Raw genomic sequence first — 21,059 nt, forward strand, 5'->3', positions numbered from 1 at the left:
CTGTGAGTTTCAGACTGGAGGCCTCTTCTGCTCAAAAACTTCATGGAAGTTCACAATTGTAGAAAAACCCTTGAGAGACAATGCACAGCACAGCCATGGGAGATGAGAAGGATAAATTACTAGGGTTTTTCATTGTAGACAACACTCATACCTCCTAAATTTGGGAACAGAAATTGTTTTTCTGCCCCTCTCTCCCTCGCTCCATATTTTAAGTTATGAACTACAGAAACTCAGAAGTAGCAGCACTTCTAGTTCTTTTTTAGAAGAAAGGTAACAGGCATTCTGTAAACCCCTGTGCTCTCCTTTCTGCACCACAGCCAAAATGTAATAATAGAACTCAGCAGAGCTGTGAATTGCTTCCATTCACCCTCATCAAGTATTAACTTCTTACACTGGAATTCATCATTCCAAAGTCTACCTATTAGGACAGTCAGCCAATAGCCAGGTTAGGTAGGATAATATCCAAGGATTAAAAACAATACTGTCATGATTTCTGCACCACTGCAGGAATCCACTGTAAAATTAACACTGTATTTTCAGGTATTTTCTGTCACATTTTCAAGATGATGCACACAAACCAAACTGCCCGAGGACAACAGAGCATTACAGTGCATGGCAAGACTCAGCTTTTTCAGGGAGAGGAGGGAAGAGCAAAATCTTAGCAAAGCTTTGCCAACTTTCTGTCCCCTCACAGATAATATAGGCATTCAGACTTAAGCATTATTGGTTAAGAGTTTAAAATAAAAGTGACTGCAGTAATGACCTACCAGTAGTACTCAACAGTATGCTACAAGAGCAGATAATAAATGAGAAACAATTTCCATGGAATTTCCAATAAATACACTCCCTAAATTCTAGTGTCAGATAAAAATCCCTGAGTTAATTCTCATCAATGTAAGGTCTCCTGTTTTCCAAAGAAGTTTTGGTTCAGTCAGACAGAAAATCATTTCCTGATGCGCAGCTGTCAGTGCTGACTCAAGGTACACTTTTACAAGGTATATATTTAGTTTTCTACGGCAGTGCCAGAGATTCAATGAGCATGTGAATCCCTGCAGTGTAACAAAGCCCCTGAGACTCAGCTATCAGAGGGCAGCCACAGGCAGGAAGGCAGCTACAGCTGGTTAGCAGGAGTTTAAATTGGGAAAATAAAGGCAAGTTCACTTTTTAGGCAGATAACATCACATTTCGTGGTCAGCTTAGTTTTCTGCTGGGTAAAAATGCTGGCAGGAGCCACTGCCAGTGCCACAGGAGGAGCTGGGAACTCCTGGCCAAGAGTGGATGTGCTGCTTCTGGTACTGCCAAACTATTCCACGGCTCACCTGGAGTCCAGAAACCTCAGCTAGAAACTTTGTTATAAAAATAACTGCCGTCTTTTCCAGGGATCTTTTTCTTTGGGATCCTACCAAAATTTTTAAGTTAGTTCCCTAGCCTCACCACATGTGTCTATTTCTAAGTGAAACTCCTCGGTAGAAGGATGCTTCCAATCAAAAAGGATTTCTGGAGCAGTACTAAACTGCATCACCTGTGTGCCTTCAGGCCATCCATCAAAAATGAAAAGTAACTTCTGGATCCTAAGAGAGCCAAGTGATTTGTTGGCATGAGAAATCCTAATCTGTCAGCTCAGGAATGGAGAAGGTGATTCCAACTCTGCTCTTTGCTATTCCTCCCCATTAGACAGAAGAGGATCAAGCACATTCAGTCAGCCTTTGCTTCCTTAGGGCATGAAATCCCTGAAGAGATAAGGCCACTTTAGGGCCATCAGATCCCACCTGATAGAAGCAAATGCTAAAAACCTCACCATGGTCTCAGCTACTCTTTTCAATCTACTAAAATGAGGAACTTTTCTTGTGGGTACCCAACACCATTTCCAACAAAGCCCAGTCGGTGTTGAAAATTGCATTCACATTCAGGGGGCTAAAAAATATGGAATTATAAAAGACTACATGGAAGTTCACAGACATCTGAGGTAAAACGAGGGTCCCAAAAAAGTAAAATTTCCCTTTATTTTCGAGGCAGATTTTCGTCTTTTAAGCCCAAATCTTCTCTGACACACAAAAGAGCATAAAATATAGAAACACTTTAGTTCAAACCTGAAACATTTGTAAAAATAGGAATAAAAGAGAAAAAGAGAACAGGCTTTCACTTGGAGGAATACTGAGGTACTTTGAATACTACTCAAAAGCAGATATCCATTGAAAAATGTCTATTCTTAACTGCAAAAAGAAAAAATCAAAACAAAATGCTATTAAAAGCTATTATGCTTGATGGGCAAAGCCTGCTAATTTAAAAATTACATCAGGATGACTCAAGTGTGCTGACATAGAAAAACTGTATTTTAAAAAACAACAAATATTATCATGACATGCCCATTAAACTGAGCTAAGGCAGTTGGTCTCTGGATCCATCTTAGGATAAATTAGAGTAAACACTTGGAATCAATAAGTTCTGAATGTGAACTGGCTGAAATTTTGGAGATTAGTCGAGCAACAGAAGTCTTTCAAGGATTAGCACAATGTGCATTATCCTATGTGCATGTATCACATTATGCACAAAAAGACTGATGTAATGTCTATTCACCTTGTTGTCTTGAAAAAACAAGTTATTTCAAGTTTCTGTTTTGTTCACCATGTGCCCTAAACCATTTTTGCATTGCAGAAATTCTTGAGACCTTTCTGCCTGTCATTATTACATCATCAAAACCTCACATTTTAGAATGGCAAGGACGAATTGTCCAGTAACTGAAGAGAGTGACTCAAGATTAAAGAAGGACCATCAGTAATGGAGCTGAAAAGAGCAATACTTGTTCCACTGGCAGCTTTGGTCAGTCAGGGTTCTTTTAGGATGTCCAGCACTCACTGCAGCAGGGTTGGCACCTCTCTGGTTCTTGGTGTTCTCCTAAAGCTCAGTTCAGACAGTGTCAATAGGCTGTTATTGGTCAACCCAATTGAAAATTATTAGAACCAAACTGAGAAGGCCAACACAAATGCCAAAAATAACCAAGGCACATGCCTGTGAAGAAAGAAAAGCAAAAATTAAGGTTTTGCTGAAAGAAGCATTTTACATGTCCAAGGCTTATGAAAGTCCACAAGAACAGGTACAAATAGCATCTTTTAAAAGAATCTGTAATGTTTCAAATTAGTCAGTCTTCAAACACAAAGTATCTGCTTAGTGGGAAACTAAACCAAGCCTGGGATAGTTTCAAGGGGAACTCCTGGAGCAGACTGGTTTCTCTGTTCACACTACCCAGCTGCACAAAAAATAGTTTGCCCTTTACAACTCTAAACAAATCAAGAAACTGATTCGTATCTTACTCAAAATACAATTAAAATTACAATGGATTTTTTTCATTTCTGAATAGCCAGATAATAATAAAACCACAGTTCAAGAAACTGCAGCTTGCTGATTTATAACAAGCCCCCAAATCTGCTGGAACTAGTCACGACTTTAGATGGTCAGTGGGCATCATTATTAGATTTTCTTTCAGATTCCCTATTTTGTCAATACAAGAGCAGGAACATGAATCATAAGAATGGCAGAAAGGCTATGTATAAACAATGTCAGCATTTTGGCCACGGCCATGAAGTTGCCCAGTTACAGTGCAAAAAGCAGGCTCCTGCACAAATTCCAACCCAGAATTTAACCTACTACAACAAAAGAGAAACCACAAAGAGAAGGAAAACAACAAAAAGGAAGAGAACCAAGAAAAAATAAAGATGTTTTTGCAAAGTCTTTCATAGAAAACGAGCACAAAAACTGTTTCACTTAAATGCAGTTTAGCTTTGTCCCAGCTGCCCAGACAACAGAGTAAGAGGTAAAAAACCGAGCAGGAACTTAAAAGTCAACATCTGAAAATTATAGGTAAAAAGCAGATACTCAGATCAATGGTCCAGTATGTGGACACACTGCTTGCCAAAAACCTTTGGTGAAGGAGTTTCAGAAAGACCAGAGCTACCAAGAAGGATAAAAGAAAATGCTCAGAGATTTTGTGAGCTGCAATGAAAACAAGAGCTTTTCCCCTTGGATTGTGTGCTCCACTGTGTATTAAAATGCATTTAAAATGAGCCTGTTTAAATATTACTAGTGCAGATGAAAAACCAGAAAACATACCCCAAGTTTCTGTGGTGATATAAAGTCCTCTCTGTTAAGTTTAAGAAAAAATAGTCCAGGATATACAAAAAGCAAACATGTTGATGTGGTTGAACCTTTAAAAAACAGAAAGTAAGATTTTGTTTAGAGAAGACTGAAGTACATTGCAGAATCATATACTGAATTTCCTGAAGTTAAAATAAAAAACAAGAAAACCAACCACCACAAGAACTTACCAACTACTCCAAATACGTTTTTAATGTCTGGCACGTACATTGCAAACAGAACAACAACTGCATTCAGGGTTAAGGTGACAAGGATATGGCAAATCCATGACTCAGGAAGATGAGAGAAAAACACCATCAACACAGCTTTCCTTGCCTACACAATACAAACACAAACGTTGTGTGGGTAAATACATACATACACAGACATATTTTTTGATCTTACCTCAATTTCATAACCTTCAGAATTACATCATTCCAGATGTGAAAGAAGATTTTAAAAATCAAAATGCCAGAAGCTTAGCAATAGTTTAATGCTTTGTCTCTCTGTAGTGTAGAATGTAATTTATTACTGTATTAAAGCAAGATTTATCACATGGTCATTAGTCTTAAGAAATTACAGGCCCTTCCCTTTTTTGGAGGGACAAAAGAAGGTTTGGGGGATAGTGCTTTGTCTCTTTGAAAATGCCTGGTAGCAATTGCCAGCATGTTTCCAGCTGATACATAATCTATACAGTGCTTCCATCCACAGAGTTTTGCCTGCACAATTCTTTTTGGTCCTAAATGAATGAATTTTCAATTCTACCACAGTATTGATAAGCTAAACTAGGGGGTTTTTTTGGTGAAATAGGTCTATATGTGGTTTTAATTTACAATTAAATTGAGTTTCAACTATAAGTGTGTTTGTGTGTGGGTGCGTGCATGTAGAAAGGAAAAACCAAGTCAGCAAAACTCAATTTAAGAGAAAAAAAAAAAATCAAACTAAATAAACTTTAGAAGTTCTGAATTCTCTAAATTAAAAACAATGCTGTGGGCTAGTTTTAATCTGAAATCTGTCTCAAGAGCACAAATTAGCTTAGTGGTTAGTTGTTATTTTGGAGCTTTCATGGAACATATGCAAATATGTGGTCTTTGATCAATCACTTGACAAGTGAATAAGATACACAAGAGTAGATGTGACTCAAGAACTGCAGTCTGCAAAACATTAGTGACCAGTGCTCACTGCCAGCTCCAGAGCTCTCAGGAATACTCACTGGGAAATGGATCAGAGGCACTGTCAGGAGCACGGCAAAAAGAATGGCTGCTCTCACAGTCATGATGATGGTGTCGTGGGGCAGGTACCTGGAGTAACCTTGTAGCAGTTCAGAGTCCACTTTGTCTGAAAAGAAGACAAATTAATTGCTTTGTTAATCACTAGAGGGCATATGTAATTAGCAAGGCATATTAAGGTGACTTTCAAGTGGATCCATCTGCTTGGGGGATGCAGAAACACTCTGGCATTACTGATACACTAGGATGCAAAATCTTCAGGGAAATGAAAAGCTTCAGGAGGCAAAGCCAGGCAGTGCCTCTGCTGAAGCTAAAGATGCCTAAAAAAGAGACACAAATATGAAGAGGACAGAATAAAAAAAAAAAAAATAAAAGAGGAAAGTTAACAGCAAAAGTCAGAGCACTGAGTCTGCTACCCTGATTTTTATTTTTTTTTAATCTTAACTCTGCTTTTTTGGACATCAGAATGGACTGAAATTTTCAAAGTCTGGTCACCCTGTGAAGTTTTCAATTCACAGAAAACAGAAGAAACCCTCTGAACCACAGAGAGATGAAACATGCCTCATTTCAAAGAGGGAACTCTTCTTTTGTTTCCAATTTAAAAAAAAATGTTTTACATTTTCTCAGACTGGTGTTTCAGGAACAGGGAACAGACTTTCTCTGTTTAAAGAAGTAAGTTAATTAAACAAGACAACCAAAAAGTGAAAAGGGGAAGAAGCTTGCAAGAGGAAAAAACCAAATGAAACAAACAAAACAACTCTCTTACTAACATCCACTTTTGATTCCAGCATTTTAGGCTCCTGAGTCTTAGAGTTACTAAAGGAAACCAAGCCTGCAGAAAACCAAAAGCATTCCCAGTGAAAACAGACTGAAAGGCTATGGTCAAGACAGGGTCTGGTCCCAAAGAAATCACAGGAGTAAAGGTAACAGGAACTGGGATGGCTTCCAGGACTATTTCTTTTTTCCTCTTTTTTTTTCCCCCCCTTCTTATTAAGATTTCATCTGGACAGATGGTTACCCTGCACTGCCTACTGAACCTCTCTGAGTTGCACCTAAATTTATATTCTCCAACAAACCTCATGGAGACAGTCAGGAAGCAGCAATAGTGGCCAATAGGCTATTAGGGCCTTCAGGACTCCGCATGTAATTTTTCTAAGGTTTCTGGATAGCTAGGGAATATTTTCAGACATGCTTACACTTGGGGGTAAAAGGTAAAAAAATCCCTAAACATCTGGGATTACTAGATGCTGAAAGCCAATATTCTTGGTGCTTTGTCAGACACCATCTCATCCCCATGATCAGGAATTACAAAACACTTAAAAGCGGAGGAAATCCTAATCAGAACTTTCATCTTACTGCCTTACAGTCTCCTGTAAGAATATGTATTCATTCCAATCAATGAAGATCAGCAAGTGATCATCTCATAATTAGAGTTTTCAGAAGACATCAGAAGGATCCTCATGGATGACTGTGATGCATTTCTGTGACAGCACTGGTATGAAACTACAACAGAAACAGCAAGTAGAGGAAATTCAATAAACTAGTTGTGTTATCATTGCTGTATGAAATAGAAACTCACCTACTTCTGCCAGGGCTGTGATGGACCCTCATAAAAAAGGCCACTGTGTAGATAAGGGGTCTGAAATCTTTCTGTGCACTTCTCTGCACAAGAATGCCAGACAGAAGAAGTCATCTATGTTTAAATTTTGCTAAAAATCTGTACTCAGAAGTATTTAGAAGTCCAAATTTAGAGTAATTAAATTGGTACTGCAGCACAGTCACCTAAACTCTACAGCAAGTGAAAATGTCTGTAGAATTTGGTAGGGCAAGTATGATACCAATCACTCTCCTGATTGGTAATAAAAAGGTACAGTTACTTCATAAAATGTCAACAACATTTCTAAGAAATACGCACTCCTTGATTCAGTTCATGTATCAAACAGACACATTTGTGGCTCAGGAACTGCATGCAAGACCAGAAGCATGTGCTGGAAAACCCAGCTCAAAGCCCATCTTTTTGAATTTTTTAAACCTGTGGGTTCAAGTGTACAAATGCCTGAAGCATTCCAGGGAGAAGACGTTTATCATTTATCATTAACCTTTGTTCTAAGGAATACTTGAAGAATACACTTACCATAAAATGTCAGGTACCCAAAGAGAGCAGATATAAAGTAAATTAGGAAACTCAGACCAATTCCTGTAACAGTTACATTCTGCATTCTTCTTTTGGATGGACTAAAATGAAAAAAGAAAAGGAAATCAGTGTTGTTTTATCTGTATTGAGGACGATTAAACACAGCACAATCTGTATAGTACCTTGCCTTTCATAAGGAAGTATTGGCCTAACTTAAAGCCACTGAGTATTTGCTGAGGTCTGTGCTGTCACTGATATTTAGGAGGTTTAAAAATATTTTTAATCTGGTAATTAAAAGGGCACTTTTCAATTAACACTGTCTCCACCTTGTATGGAATTTAGACATCCCAGTGTCTCTTTCAAATGAAAATTGGGACTGACACAGGATGATACCTATTCAGAGCCAGGAATGGAATCTATGTCAGAAACCCTCACTGGATCAGATAGGGCCAAATGCAGATTCAGTCACAGCCATAAAAACTGACTATTAAAGTACCTTAAGAAATGACCTTTTTTTCCTCCTGATTGTCCAGGGCAGGACAATATCCTGACATCGATGATGGAACCATATTTGCTACTTTTCTCTCCTCTGAGAGAGAAAAAGCCAGTACAGACTAAAACTGTACACTTCCCAAAACCATGAAAGCTCCTTATTCTGTAGTGTTTGGTGGCACTGACTTGAAAATAAAAATTACTTGGGATTTATTTAGGGAAAGTATTACATAAAGGGTTAAAATTATATTTTAATATTGCATAGATTCATACATTACCTTTGGAGCTCACAATAGATTGGCAAGACTGAGGTATGGCACAGAAAAGAGAAGGCCATGGTTGGTATTGCATAAGCACTCTGAAATAGAAAGAAAACATCTTGTAAGTTGTTTGCTATTACTGCTGGTTGGAAAAATTTCTCTATGAACTCAGAATTCAGTTCAAGTATTGGAAGTCAGTAGAAATATTTCCAAATGAATGCTTTGAGATAAATCTCCACAGGACAGAAACGGTGTCTTTAAATCAGTCCACAAAAATTCAACCTTTTCAAGTCATGTAAGTTCAAGTGGACATAGCTGAGCTTCATCATCAGAAGTCCTGCTGCCTGTAAGCCAAAAACTGGAAGATTCTTTTTTGACTATACTGAAGCCAAGTACTTATGTAGAAAGAGCAGGATGTGTCCCAGAGCCAGTGTATCATTGGTGAAATTCTCTAAGAGTTTTCCAATATCCATGACTACCTGTCAAATTACTGATTCCTTCACCCTGACCTCACTAATTTATTACTCCTTCAGAAAAATTTGGATAAAACATAAAATACAAAAGAAAATATTAACAGGAAATATAACATGCTTTGGCATTTAGAGTTTTAAGACAGTTATGTAATTAAAGATGCAACCACACAATCAGTGCTGTATTATTCCAAAAATTTGTAATAAAAGAGATGAATCATCTAGGACAGCTTGCTGCAATTGCTAAGTAGAATAAGCTGAACTATAACAAACACTTCTGTGCTGAAATAATCAGGCCCATACTGGTAAACATATGCCACTTTCTATTGATAAAGCTAATTTTAAAAAAGAAGTAGAGATGAGTCCCAAGATTCCTCAAAGCACAAAAGGCCAGAATCTCACAGTTGATGTTTCTGGTCAAAGTACCATTTCTTCTCTGATCTACAGGTAACATTTTTCTGATGTTTGCATTGCCCAAGCCTTCTTTTTTTTTTTAACCTTTCCTTTTTTGGGGGAAGGTAGGGTGGACTTCTGTTTTTTCAAAGAAATGCAGCCACATCCCTCCTAAATCCCACTACAGGGCTATCCCAGATTTACCTTTTTCCCTTCCTCTTCACCCCACAGAGACCAGGGTTCTACATGACATTTCCTCTTCTGCAGGCCCTGATGGGTGGTTACATGACTAAAATGCCGCGTTAATTAACAAATACCAGAGCTGGCACCCAGTGAGATGCACAAGATTGCATCAGGCCTGAAGAATCAGCTTCAGGAAAGGAAAAACTAAGGTTAGGTCCAGGCAGTGTCAGGAAACCTGCTCTACCCTGCCAGGAACTAAGAGCACACAGTCAAGTAGCACCAACTTCCAGCTGAGGGCACATTAAGTTGGCTTGATCTGATTGCATGATGAGGTTGACCACTGCTTCATCTGTTATACTTTCCTCTTCAGCCATATTTCCAAAATATTTTCATAAATGCTAACTTGGACAGTCAGCCTTCGTACAAAAAGAAAATGAGATTGGATAACACTTGGCAGCAGGTACAGAAAATATTTCAGCAGCCCATAACGAGTTTTACACAAGGACAGCTTACCCTGGGTAAGGTTTAAACCCCAATTTTTTAAGAACCACCACCCCCCTTTAAGTTTGTGTATTGTTAATAGAGATTACCTCTTTTGAAAGATGAAAGAGCTTTGCTTTACAATCCCCAGTAGAATTTGAAACCTGTAAAACGTAAATGCAAAAAAAAAAAAAAAAAGGCATAATGAAAGAATAAGCCCAAACCACAGACATGAAACTTTTCAGATTCTGTGATGATTAATAAAAGAAGGAATTTAAATTGAAAGCCATTCTGAAAGTGTTAATGTAAAAAAAGCAATACAGTTTACTAGTAAAATTAGAACTTCAAACCAGCATGCGCTTTACCTGTAAAGTCTCTATGGCATTACTCAGAGGTAGAGGACAAGGGATCGACCATTTTTTAATCATAACCTGCAGAGACAGCGTAATTCATGTATGAATGATATCCTAAAAATCAGTTTTCAGTTTAGATACACTAAGAGCTGAAGTATCAGCCTGCTGGAACACACAGCAGGGAGCTGCACCCCCAGTAAATTACCAGGCCTGCCTGGCAGACAGGCCATCAGAAGGAGACTGGACAGAAAAGCCTGTCAGTGCCATTCCGTCCAGCTGCTCACCCTGCACAGCTGGCAGCCTTATGGCCCAGGGATCTGGAGGTGGGGCACTGCAATGGGCTCTGTCATGAGCTGAAATACAAGCAGCACTCCCCAGCCACCCTCCCTGGGCTCCACACCAAGGGCCTCCCGGCCAGAATTGCTGCTGCCTCAGCGATCGCGGCCTCGCGCCCGGAGCATACGAGCCCTCAACAGAGATAGAGCAGAGCCTAGGGCTAATCTTAAAAGGCAGAAACATATGGTTTGGACTAGAAAGCAAAGGAAAAACAATAAATGCAATTATTGTCCCAGAATGTCATTGGGCCTTCAGCTACACCCTGCTGGTTTAGGGACTGCCAAGTAACGGGGCTGAAAATCAAAGGGAAATTAAAGTAAGAAATGTTACCTCCTTTTTCAGGAGCCCAGTTTAAAATGATAGTGGCATTGCTCTCCTCACCCTAATTAATTTCCTATTGTAGTTGCCTGGCTTTAGAGGTTATAATTCTTTTGAAGCCTAAAGCAAATAATTAAAAACTTAATTAAAGACTCAGATTCACGAGAAGAATAACATGCAAGGGAGCTCTTCTCCTGGCTCAGAGAACTGTGCTTTGAGTGCTGCCAAGTGGTGTTTCCCAGAGGATTAGATGCTCCCTCTTGTCACCAGTGCCAAGAGAGGCAAACAAATGCCATCTCTGGCCAAAATGTGGGGAAAAGAACACTGTGGGTACACAGCAGGCCGAGTGCACTGTGGTAGTAACACACTTTAAATTACACAAGAACAACTCACTCAAGGTATGGAACTGGGTGGGAGCCTGCTCAGCAGCAGCCTGCAAACACCAAACACTAAAATATAATTTGGGCCTGGGTTGTATTTAAAGGCACCCAGGCAGGGGAAGGCTTTCAAGGAGTCAGCTCTGTGGGAACTCCCCCCACTCCAGTCTAAAGCTGGAATAGGCACTGGAAAGGGGCAAGGAGCTGAAAGGCAAGGTTTGGGGAAAGTAAAATGTGCCTAGAAGTGGTGAGGGGAAGATTTCCTGCAAGCTAAAGATATATATAAACATTGCAGAGGGAGGACCAGACAAGCCAAACCTAAAAGGCTGGAGAACATTTTTCTAAAATTAAAGTAATACAGACTAAGAACAGACTGGAGTGGAAATAAAAGAAGACAAAATAAAATGTACTAAGTGCATTTAAAAAATCTGTATTTATATTTGCCCACCTGCTTAATTATTCAAATGTGTTTGGGTTTCCACTTGTAGTCTAATGAGTTTCCAACAGGAAAGGATTTCTAAGGTGGTAGCACAGCCCACTTAGCTGAGCAGTCATGCAGGCACCACAATCTTCCTCTAGAACTCTAAGCCTATTTCATATAAACATTCTTTTGAGTATAACAAAAGTTTGGTTTTAAGTGAAAAAATTTTAAAAATCAAGAGAGATTCTAGTGGAAAAAGGGTATTCCAAGCCCACACCAAAAACATTGCTAAAGAATGAAGTTACAGGCTCCAAGTGTTCTAATATTCTCAGTGATTTTTTTGTATCCTGCAGAGGGAAAACAGGAATCCCTTTATTCCAGCAGTACTGACAGCATTCAGCAAAGGGGCTGTCTGTGCATAACATCATTCATTGCATATGGCAACTTTCCAATCTGCAACATGTTTTGTTCTGGGAACATAAACAAGAGATTTAGACAAACACCATCAGCAATCATTAACACCTTTGCTGAACAAGCTACCAATAATGCTGTCTCCACACACACACACAAAATACAAGTCTGTCTTTACGCTTCACCAATATTTAATACAGCAAGAAGGGAGACAATGACAAAAAAGTTCAACAATCACAACTTCTTTTCCCTGAGTACTCGAGTCAGTGAAGTGTTCAACAACTGAGCAACAAAAGTGCTCAGGACCTCACAGAATCTGGCTTTGAATTAAGTCACACATACTTGTTTTTCTCCCAGATCAGCTCATCTCAGTGTTTGCAATATTTTTGCAAGTAAAGCCTAGAACCAGTTTTTTGGCTTTATGGGAAGAGATAGTGAGGCACAGAGAGGACATTTGAGACCCAGAACAAAGAAGTCTCCAGCCCTTTGCTCAGTGCACTCCCTGACCAGACTGACCAAGACCTCTCTTTTCTGCAGGCTGCAGTAAAATTGTGGCTTGCTGGCAAAAAGCTGAACAGATGGTGTGCACTTGAAAAGGCAAAGAATTACTGTATATGCAAAATATAATTATATCACTTCCATATGACTAACACAGTTCTCTTCTGGAACAAATTAAAACGTATCTGCCACACAGAAATTAACAGTGTGCAAACTAAAACACCATTTCAACAGCACATATCACCCACTTCAAAGCAATTAGATATGAAAACTAAACCACATTTAATGCCTTTGACTTTCAGAGCCTGAACAAGTCAGAGGGAATATTCTGTCAAGAGTATTGGTTTTCTGGAAATATTCGTAACGGCTTTTAAAAATTTTGACCTCAGTCAGATTTACTGTGGCTGCTGCTTTGCCATTTAACAAGAAAGAGTAAGCACACAAACTTCACCATTTCATTAAAAATCCAGCAGTCTCTACTCCTTCATTAGCACTTTCTACCCCATTTTTGATAGAGAATCACAAACTAAAATCTAGTTTAACTCATCCCAGCTTGGCTTGGCTGGACACAACTCTTGCTTACACATTTGCTTTTTCAGGAAAGCTGTTTTCAAATGCCTCCACCCATTACAACAGCTTTCCTCAGAGATCCATACACATTCCCTTTGAAATCCACGAGCTGAACTGGTTTTAAAACCTTTGCAACTTGCTTCAGCCAAAGGCCTATGTCAACATTATAGTTAGTGCTTTCTTTTACCTTTTTTTTTTTCCAATTTTTTTTTTTTTTTGTTTTAAAGATAAATTTTAGGAGAGAGGTCAAAAGTTAAGGTAATTTATAAATATTACAAATGAATTTCCATTAACTCTGGAGAGGCTGAGGCTGGTTCTCAATGTTCAGCTTAAGAAGAATACTTCCCAAGGTCCTACAAACACTGCAGCTCTCCAGGGATACCCTAGGGAGATGTTTTGACAGCTTTGAAGTTTGGTTTTATCACATGGTTTAGTTCCTAATGGATTGCCTTGGTCTCCTGGATGGCATGTTTGTTCAACTTGCCTTCAACTCTGTTTATCCCTTTGTAAAACAGGTATTAAATGCAAGTCAATGCAAGACAGAATGACAGGGCAGAGGGGGAACATTTTTGCCAGGCTCCCAAATAAGATTCAAATAGATGACAGAGTGAGAGTTGCTCAGTTGTACCACATATTACACATGTGCATTAACACACTTTTTCCCTGTGAAAAGAAAAAAACTGCAACTTAAAGGCACTTTTTCTCTCTTAGATCTGCCTAGCAGGTCTCACTTTTGATATTTGGAAACATCTACCTCACAGGGGCCTTGAGAGGGTGAACATCAGGGTCAAAAACCCCCATATGGCTCAGAGAAAAGAAGTTTTCCTTTCAGCTGGAAAGGAGAATAAGGTCATTGATGTATTAATGAATCTTGTAAACTGCCTTAATGAAGTTCTAGTTTTCTTTGCCTTTTTCTGAACTCTGTCACTCCATTATACATGTAAATTTAATTTATTTTGGAGTATATTAAATTTTCTGCTGCACTAGTTGCAGTAAGTAATAGTTAGAAGTTAAGAAAACAGAATTTCATTCCTCAGCTAGTAGGGAAACAAAAATACATGTGCCAGCTCCCTTTGCTGCACCATCAGCAAAGAAAAAAAAAAAAAAAAAAAGAATTGTTATATTTACCAGCCCAAAATATAATTATTTTAACTCTTTTCACATGCTTGGAAGATCATACACATTTTCCAGCCTCAGCAAAACAAATGTAATCTATCCAAGCAAGCACATACTGAACTTGAAGAACATTCTAAATTTCACATAAAAAATTAAGGGGGAGGGGAAGACAATTAATTTCAAAACAGGCTTATGAAAACATTCAAACAATAAGGAAAAAAAATATATAAGCTGCGCAGAGATTTTTAACTTACCACAAGAGTAAAGTACACCGTAAAGAAAAATGATAAACTACTTGTGTAGCCAAGAAAGCCTGTAAAATAACAGTAAAAATAAAAGAGAATTTATAAGGAAAGTGATCCTAATGTACAGCTAAAGCTTTACATTTTAGGCATGTTTTCTATTACAGTGCTTGGTATCTGGGGCTTAGGACTCAGAATAACAACATTCCAACTGCCTGTCACAGATCATTTATGTAGTTTTGTAGGGCAGAATTAGAACTGGCTTACCACTAATGGCATGCTGTAAGTAAATGCAGCTCTTTAATGTTCTGCTGTAAAGATTTTATTTTAGTATTGCAGACAAAATACTACTGCAACCCAAGTAATAGGTTAACTAGGCAGGGCTGGAAGGCAGAACACACTACAACAACTTAAGTAATCACCACCACCAGCAGCCCCCTGCCAGTTTAAATAAATAAATAACCCATTAAGGTTTTAAAGTCTTCAACTGTAATTGCTACTAAAGTAGAATAATATTCGCTTCTCTCCTTTAATTACTCACCAATTTTAGGAAGAAGGGCAAGAGGAAAAACAATGCAGACTGAGGTAAGCAGCAGCAGCAGTCTCCCATCGAGGTACCAAGACCTGTTGGAAAATTGATTTAGGATTGATACAAAGCTCAGGAGTCCTAAAAACATGTTTAATTTAGAACTGTGATCTTAGCCAAAGCAACCACTAGGACAAGAAAAAAATAATTTCCTGTCTCACATGCTATTTACATCAATTTGTACTCCTGCTTTCTACACTGATATGAAACAGCTCCCAGATAATGACAGAGGAGAGCACCATTCTGTAAGAAACCAACATTGCAAGCAATGGTCCACAGGCAAGTGTCTGCATGGATCAGGGTCTGATGTGTGCCAATTAATACTTCTCATCAGCACAATATGCAAATCCCTGCCTTGATTCACAGCAATGGTCAGAGGGAAGGGTATTTCATACTCTACAGATTTCCAGCAGAAGTACTTACACAGCACAGTGTATCTAAAACTGGATTACAATGAGCTGCATATTTACACACCTGAAGAAACAGCAACATCAATTCCCACACACTGCTGAGCTTCCCTTCCTTGCATACATCCATGAAAGATGTAAAGGACAGAAGGGATAAAAGTCATGCTGATGAAATCTGCTAGAGTGTTTATACATAAAACCACACATATTAAAAAAGCATTGTAGAAGCACATGAAGTCCTCACACATTTAAAATTTATTTGAAGCATCAGAATTCCATCTCTGAAGTGAGGAAAGCACAGATGGATAAGTTATTAAGTAACAGAAACATCTTGAGGGTGGCTGCCCTGACTTGGCAATAACCATATCCTGTACTGATAAACATCTTGCACATCAGCCTCCCACTTTACCACCAATAAACACCTTGACTTTTGACCTTCCAGTTTATTTAGTCCAGGATATGGTTAGCACCTAATAAACAGGCAGCACCTCAAGTTATCATGAGGGAAGGACCATAACACCTGTGTTAAAGAAGAATTATCATACAGGTATATTAACTACTGCTATACATCATGGACAGCCACTTGTGTCACTTGTTTGAAAAGAAGATGTAAGTGAACAGAGAAATTTCAAGGTTAAGGACATCTTCACTGTATCAAAACCCAAAGCAACTATTAGGTGACAATGTCTGTATTAAAAATAAGTTAAAACACATCATTCTTCAAAAAGTGTATTATTAGCTATGTCTGCTACTGCTACAGTGAAGAAGCAACTTTGCCAAAAGCAGCTTCTTGCTGTAGTATTTATTCTTCACATTGTTATTACTTAGCATTCATGTATTTTTAAACTTTCTCTTTCTTTCCAGTCTGGTGGATGTTCAGATTAGGAGGAACAGCAGCATGGCAGAGAACATAAGGATCATACACTATCTGTAGATGTGGGACCTCTGTTTAAATCTTATGATTCTAAACATGCAACAAACCCACAGCTGTCACTGAGGTTCACAAGCTCAGCAGAACAGACAGAAAATTATTTTGGTTACTTTATGGTAAACGAAGAAATGTTTGTGGGTGAGGGGAGAACAGACAGAAAAAGAGCTGTGAGGAAATGAAGGAGAAAAAGTAATTTTATATGCTGCTTCATTTTGGAATACCAATTCTTACACTTAAAAAGACCTCAAAACAACTGCATAGTGGACTGGTTATTGGAAAATGTGTTCATTTTCTCCTCAAAGTACTGTTGTAAAAATACACTTATTTTCCAAAGGCAGAATAAATGTTTTGATAGTGCCTTTAAAATCAATCTGATCCGTAAATTCAATCCTATGTGATAAAAGCATTCAAAATATGAAATACAGAATACAAATCATTGACTCTGCTGAAAAAGCTGTGGCATGCAGATGTTTCTCCTCCCTCCCCCATATTTTAACTAAAAGCAGACATTTATAAATCGCTTTAATTTCATTCCTGAATTCAACAGAACAAGATATTCATATGTTCTAAATTAGGATCTTACTCTCAGTTCATATCAATTATATAACACACAACAAGCAAGACAACTTAATTGCATCAATCACATCCTCTGACAGAGTCATTAAATGTTAACAGAGGGCTCACAAATTACAACTTTTTAACACAATCCTCATTTGAAACTATGTTCATGTCATCAAAATTATGTGGAATTCTTGTTATGCAGACAGAAACATCACCACTCAATATGAATAAGTGTTCACATTGTATGGTTTTGTTTTCTAAAAAGACATGAGGATGTGTTAGACTGGCTCTGAGCCTTTCAAACACCCACACACCTGCTAACCTCTATCTATAAAAAATAATTTAATGCAAAGAGCATTCTTTAAATGGCTTTCCCAAATGTAACAGCTCAGGAGGGTTTATGCATATAAAATACTTGCACAGATAGTTTAACTCACGTTTTTGATACATTCTAACTACAGTTAAGATAAATTCTGTACCAAATGAAAGCGGATCAGATGCTGTAATGCCTTAACAGAAACAGAACAGTTGTGCAACCCCATCTGGAAACAAGTGGTCCAGGTAAAGAAGTAGAATCAAACTATTCAATATCTATGCTCTTAAATAAGTTGCTTCTTAGGCTTGGTATTTGATTACCTATTTTTGTTGACACAATTTCCTACAATTTAAAATGTCTGCTAGTAAAAAAGTACACTTAACATCTGCAAAAGAATACACAGAAACAAAAGATTATCATCTATCAGGGCCATTAATATGGCAGAAGAAATTAAATATAGATGTGGGCACGCACATGTACATGCTCCAAGAAAACTTCTTGACCACTGCACGTGAACAATTTGCTTGGACAAGTACTAGAGGAGCGAAAATGTGTTGAATAAACATTGATTGATGCAAGAACTCAAATTTACAGAGGCAGAAAGTGGATGAGACCAGGCTGCCAATCACCTAAGCACTGGAGCTGTGGTCAGGATCCCTATGGACCATCTCAGCTCCTTCTAAATGCAAAGCTGAACTTCATTCCCATCTCCAACTGTAATTTCAGCTAAGGAAGGAGCGTGGGTGTTGGCAGAGCTGACATATCACTGAGGATTACAGCAGCTCAGATGATTTGTAATAAACAGTTTAACACTGTAACCTGTCTTAGTGCTCACATCCAGGAGATCTGAGGTAGGATCCGGACAGACAAAATTGTTGAGAGCATTGTGCCACAGGTACCTTGATGAAGAAAGTTTTCACAGTGCCTTTTTCAGACAAAACAACCCTTTGAGCAGCACAGGGTACCTGCAGGTTCTACCTACAAGGAGTTTTTTTAAGCTGTTTGTTTCAAAGTGTACCTTTGCTGAAAGAAAAATCACTTTGCATAAGCAGAGCTGATATAAAACTAAATCCAGCAGTAAGAGATGTTAGATGCTAAATTTGAGGCTGGACTGATTGGAATAAACGCAGCAGATACAGCAGCAGCTCAACAGCACTGTGTGTGGAGAGTGAGGCTGAAGTATGAGCTTGAAGGAGAAGGTTACAGAACCCAAATGAAAAGCTGATGACTACCACAGCTGAAAGAGATACATTAGCAGACTAAAAATAACATAAAATGTAATAGTTTAGAAAAAAAGAGAAAACTGACAAAAAACCTTACTAAAACTGTGAGGGCCCGGAGGGCAGAAAGACAGAAAGCAAAATTACAGCCACAATTAATTTTTCAAACTCATTATAAAATCCAGAAGTTGTAAGCGATAAAACAGAAAATCAACTAAAGTACCTTTTAACAAACTGAGCTCCCACTTAAAATTCACCCACAACATCTAGGAATAATACAAGCATCACACAGCTTTGAAACAATTTTCACCACATTTCAATCCAGAGCAACTTTTGAGCTCAAAACATCTGAAAATAGCAGATGGAAAAACAGCCGAAATGCACTCCAAGATACACTGCTATGAATGACAACAGCACTGGAACAACTCAAACAAGATATTTCAGCACTGAAGCTGCAGTGTTTGCCTTAGATTTCTTGGGACAGTTCTGATGGAAATGTGAGGGGCACACTCCTTACAAACAGCTTTACAGCTCAACTGCAAGAAATAACCCCTTTACTGGGAGCCAAGTTTAGGAATTATAAGCCAAGTCTGGAAACCTGGCATTCTTCCCAAGACAAGTCCAATTACTAGAGCAAGACAACAAAATATTTTAATATAAATGCCTGCCATTTTTTGGACTGTCATTTTGAATTATGTGAAGAAGCGATAACATGACAGCAGTGGAAATGTTTCTTCTCCGCTCCCACCCAGTACCTTCCTGCTTCCCCTTTTAAAATATTACAGAAAGGAGATTCCTGTAGATGGAGTTTCGCCACTGACTTTAAGGCCGTAGGATGGGAAATTGCCATGAGGAAAGAATCACGCTCTGTGCGTGTGTGCTGCAGAAGACTTGCACTTGCCAAATACATTTCATATTCCACCAACACACGTAAATGACCATTTATTTTCACATGTGAGATCAGAGAAGTGTCAGCACCCATCTTTTTCGGCAGTGCTGAAACCCTTTTTTCTTCAAGACAAACACAGAATGCACGAAGCGTTTTCCCTTACCCGCTCTCGGCTCCACTCAAAAGCCCCGCAACAGCCCCGGGAAGTTCAGACTTCACAATGAACAGATAAGATGACATGGCTGCAAACAGAAGCAGGACAGATTTAGCAGAGGAGCAGCAGCATCTCAGCCAGCACGGCTGCACCGGCGGGGTTACGCCTGGAACATCTCAAGCCCTGTGTGAGACACCGAGGCACCAGAATCAGAATTTATTTTCTCATACACTTCCTTTAAAAATAGCTGCGAGGATTGCACTGATGTCAGCTAATGCCTCCAAAGAGACTCTTTCAGTGTGAGTCTTGAAACAAGGAAAACATAATCCAAAGGAACAAAAGGCAAAATAATATAATATATAGGCCTGCCCTTCTACCTGGGAATATAGACGTAAGGGCTAGAGACAGACTATAAGCCTGTAGCACTCCTCCTTCCTCTTTATGAGACAATATTGATGATCATAGTAAATAATATTTGTTTCTCTCAATACAACAGGGTTTTTTAAAGACTCAGTTTTCATAGTTGTTCAACTGCTGTTTTACTAAATAAATATAAGACAGAAATTCAAACACGAGCATAGGACTTGAAAGGAATTTTTTATACACTGCAAGGTTTGATCCTCAGAGCTAAGAGGATTATCGGTGACAGATCCCTGCTTCTCATGATAAATCCATCACCAACAAGATCCTAACAATAATATCAAATGCAGAACTGTACAGGAACTGTGAAGTAGAAAAGAAATTTTTTGCTACTCTTACAGGAGTATTGATTTGAAATGAAGTGTTTTTAATTGTATTCAGCAGAAAGCAATCCAAAAGCTCCTTCACAGTGTCACTTTTCTCCTTCACTAAATACTGTGATCAAAGGGATGAATGAGAGGGTTTGTAAATCCCAATTTATACCAGTCTGATACCTTCACATACTGTTCATGTTGCTTTTTTATGTAACCAACAGAGAATTACTCAAAAAATCAAGTTTTACAAAGAGCTTCAACGAGCATCAAAGCCTACGTGAAACTAATTTCCATCCTGCAGCAGCAAGTAATTTTAGGAATGTGTCAGTAAAAGTTTAGTTACATTCAATCCCTGACAAAAACTGATATGTTGTACTCAAATTTTACTGTTCTGTATTTAGCAGTTCTTTAGAATTTTACCATTTATTCATGCTTTAAAATTAAAACATACATTTTGAAAAGGCAAGCCAGAAAACTTTCATAAGCTGATATTTGAATAAGTTTGCGTGGGTTTTTTTATATAAGGAATTTTTTGAATCTTGAATGAAAAGATGTGTGGACTCAGACACTGCTGAACTACAGCAGCTACTGTTAAATTTTGAAGAAAGGGTAAAGTGATTCCTATAAAGAAAGATAATTCTATTAATACAAAGTGACATCTACCTAGCACAAGGTTAAATTAAAACCATTTGGTAAGTCACTAAATAACAATATTCACTTCTTCATAATTAAATGCCCTCTTTTTTCCCAATATTTATGTATATTTAGTGACATGTAGCTGCTGATTGTGTGTGCTGAAGTATTTATCTGCTGTCCTGATTTACTCTCCTACAACGGAATGTAGGTT

The 21,059-nt window shown here is 38.4% G+C and overlaps 1 protein-coding gene across 2 annotated transcripts in view; it reads right to left on the reverse strand.

Moving 5' to 3' along the window:
• Nucleotides 1-1,978: 1,978 nt before the first annotated feature.
• Nucleotides 1,979-21,059, reverse strand: part of SLC38A6 (solute carrier family 38 member 6) — a 35,345-nt gene continuing 16,264 nt past the window's right edge. For both annotated transcript variants that reach the window (XM_066189013.1, XM_066189014.1), the window contains exons 6-16: nt 19,488-19,566; nt 14,956-15,038; nt 14,427-14,485; nt 10,138-10,203; nt 9,883-9,936; nt 8,265-8,344; nt 7,495-7,595; nt 5,345-5,469; nt 4,323-4,467; nt 4,108-4,202; nt 1,979-3,009 (exon numbers count right to left, since the gene is read on the reverse strand). In XM_066189013.1, the coding sequence (XP_066045110.1) occupies nt 2,929-3,009; nt 4,108-4,202; nt 4,323-4,467; nt 5,345-5,469; nt 7,495-7,595; nt 8,265-8,344; nt 9,883-9,936; nt 10,138-10,203; nt 14,427-14,485; nt 14,956-15,038; nt 19,488-19,566 (968 nt within the window). In that variant the 3' untranslated portion in view covers nt 1,979-2,928. The remainder of the gene's footprint in view (nt 3,010-4,107; nt 4,203-4,322; nt 4,468-5,344; nt 5,470-7,494; nt 7,596-8,264; nt 8,345-9,882; nt 9,937-10,137; nt 10,204-14,426; nt 14,486-14,955; nt 15,039-19,487; nt 19,567-21,059) is intronic.

Source organism: Chamaea fasciata, unplaced genomic scaffold (genome assembly GCF_029207755.1).
Source record: "Chamaea fasciata isolate MVZ Bird 193981 ecotype frontalis unplaced genomic scaffold, bChaFas1.0.hap1 SCAF_7, whole genome shotgun sequence".
In the NCBI taxonomy this organism is placed as follows: domain Eukaryota; kingdom Metazoa; phylum Chordata; class Aves; order Passeriformes; family Sylviidae; genus Chamaea; species Chamaea fasciata.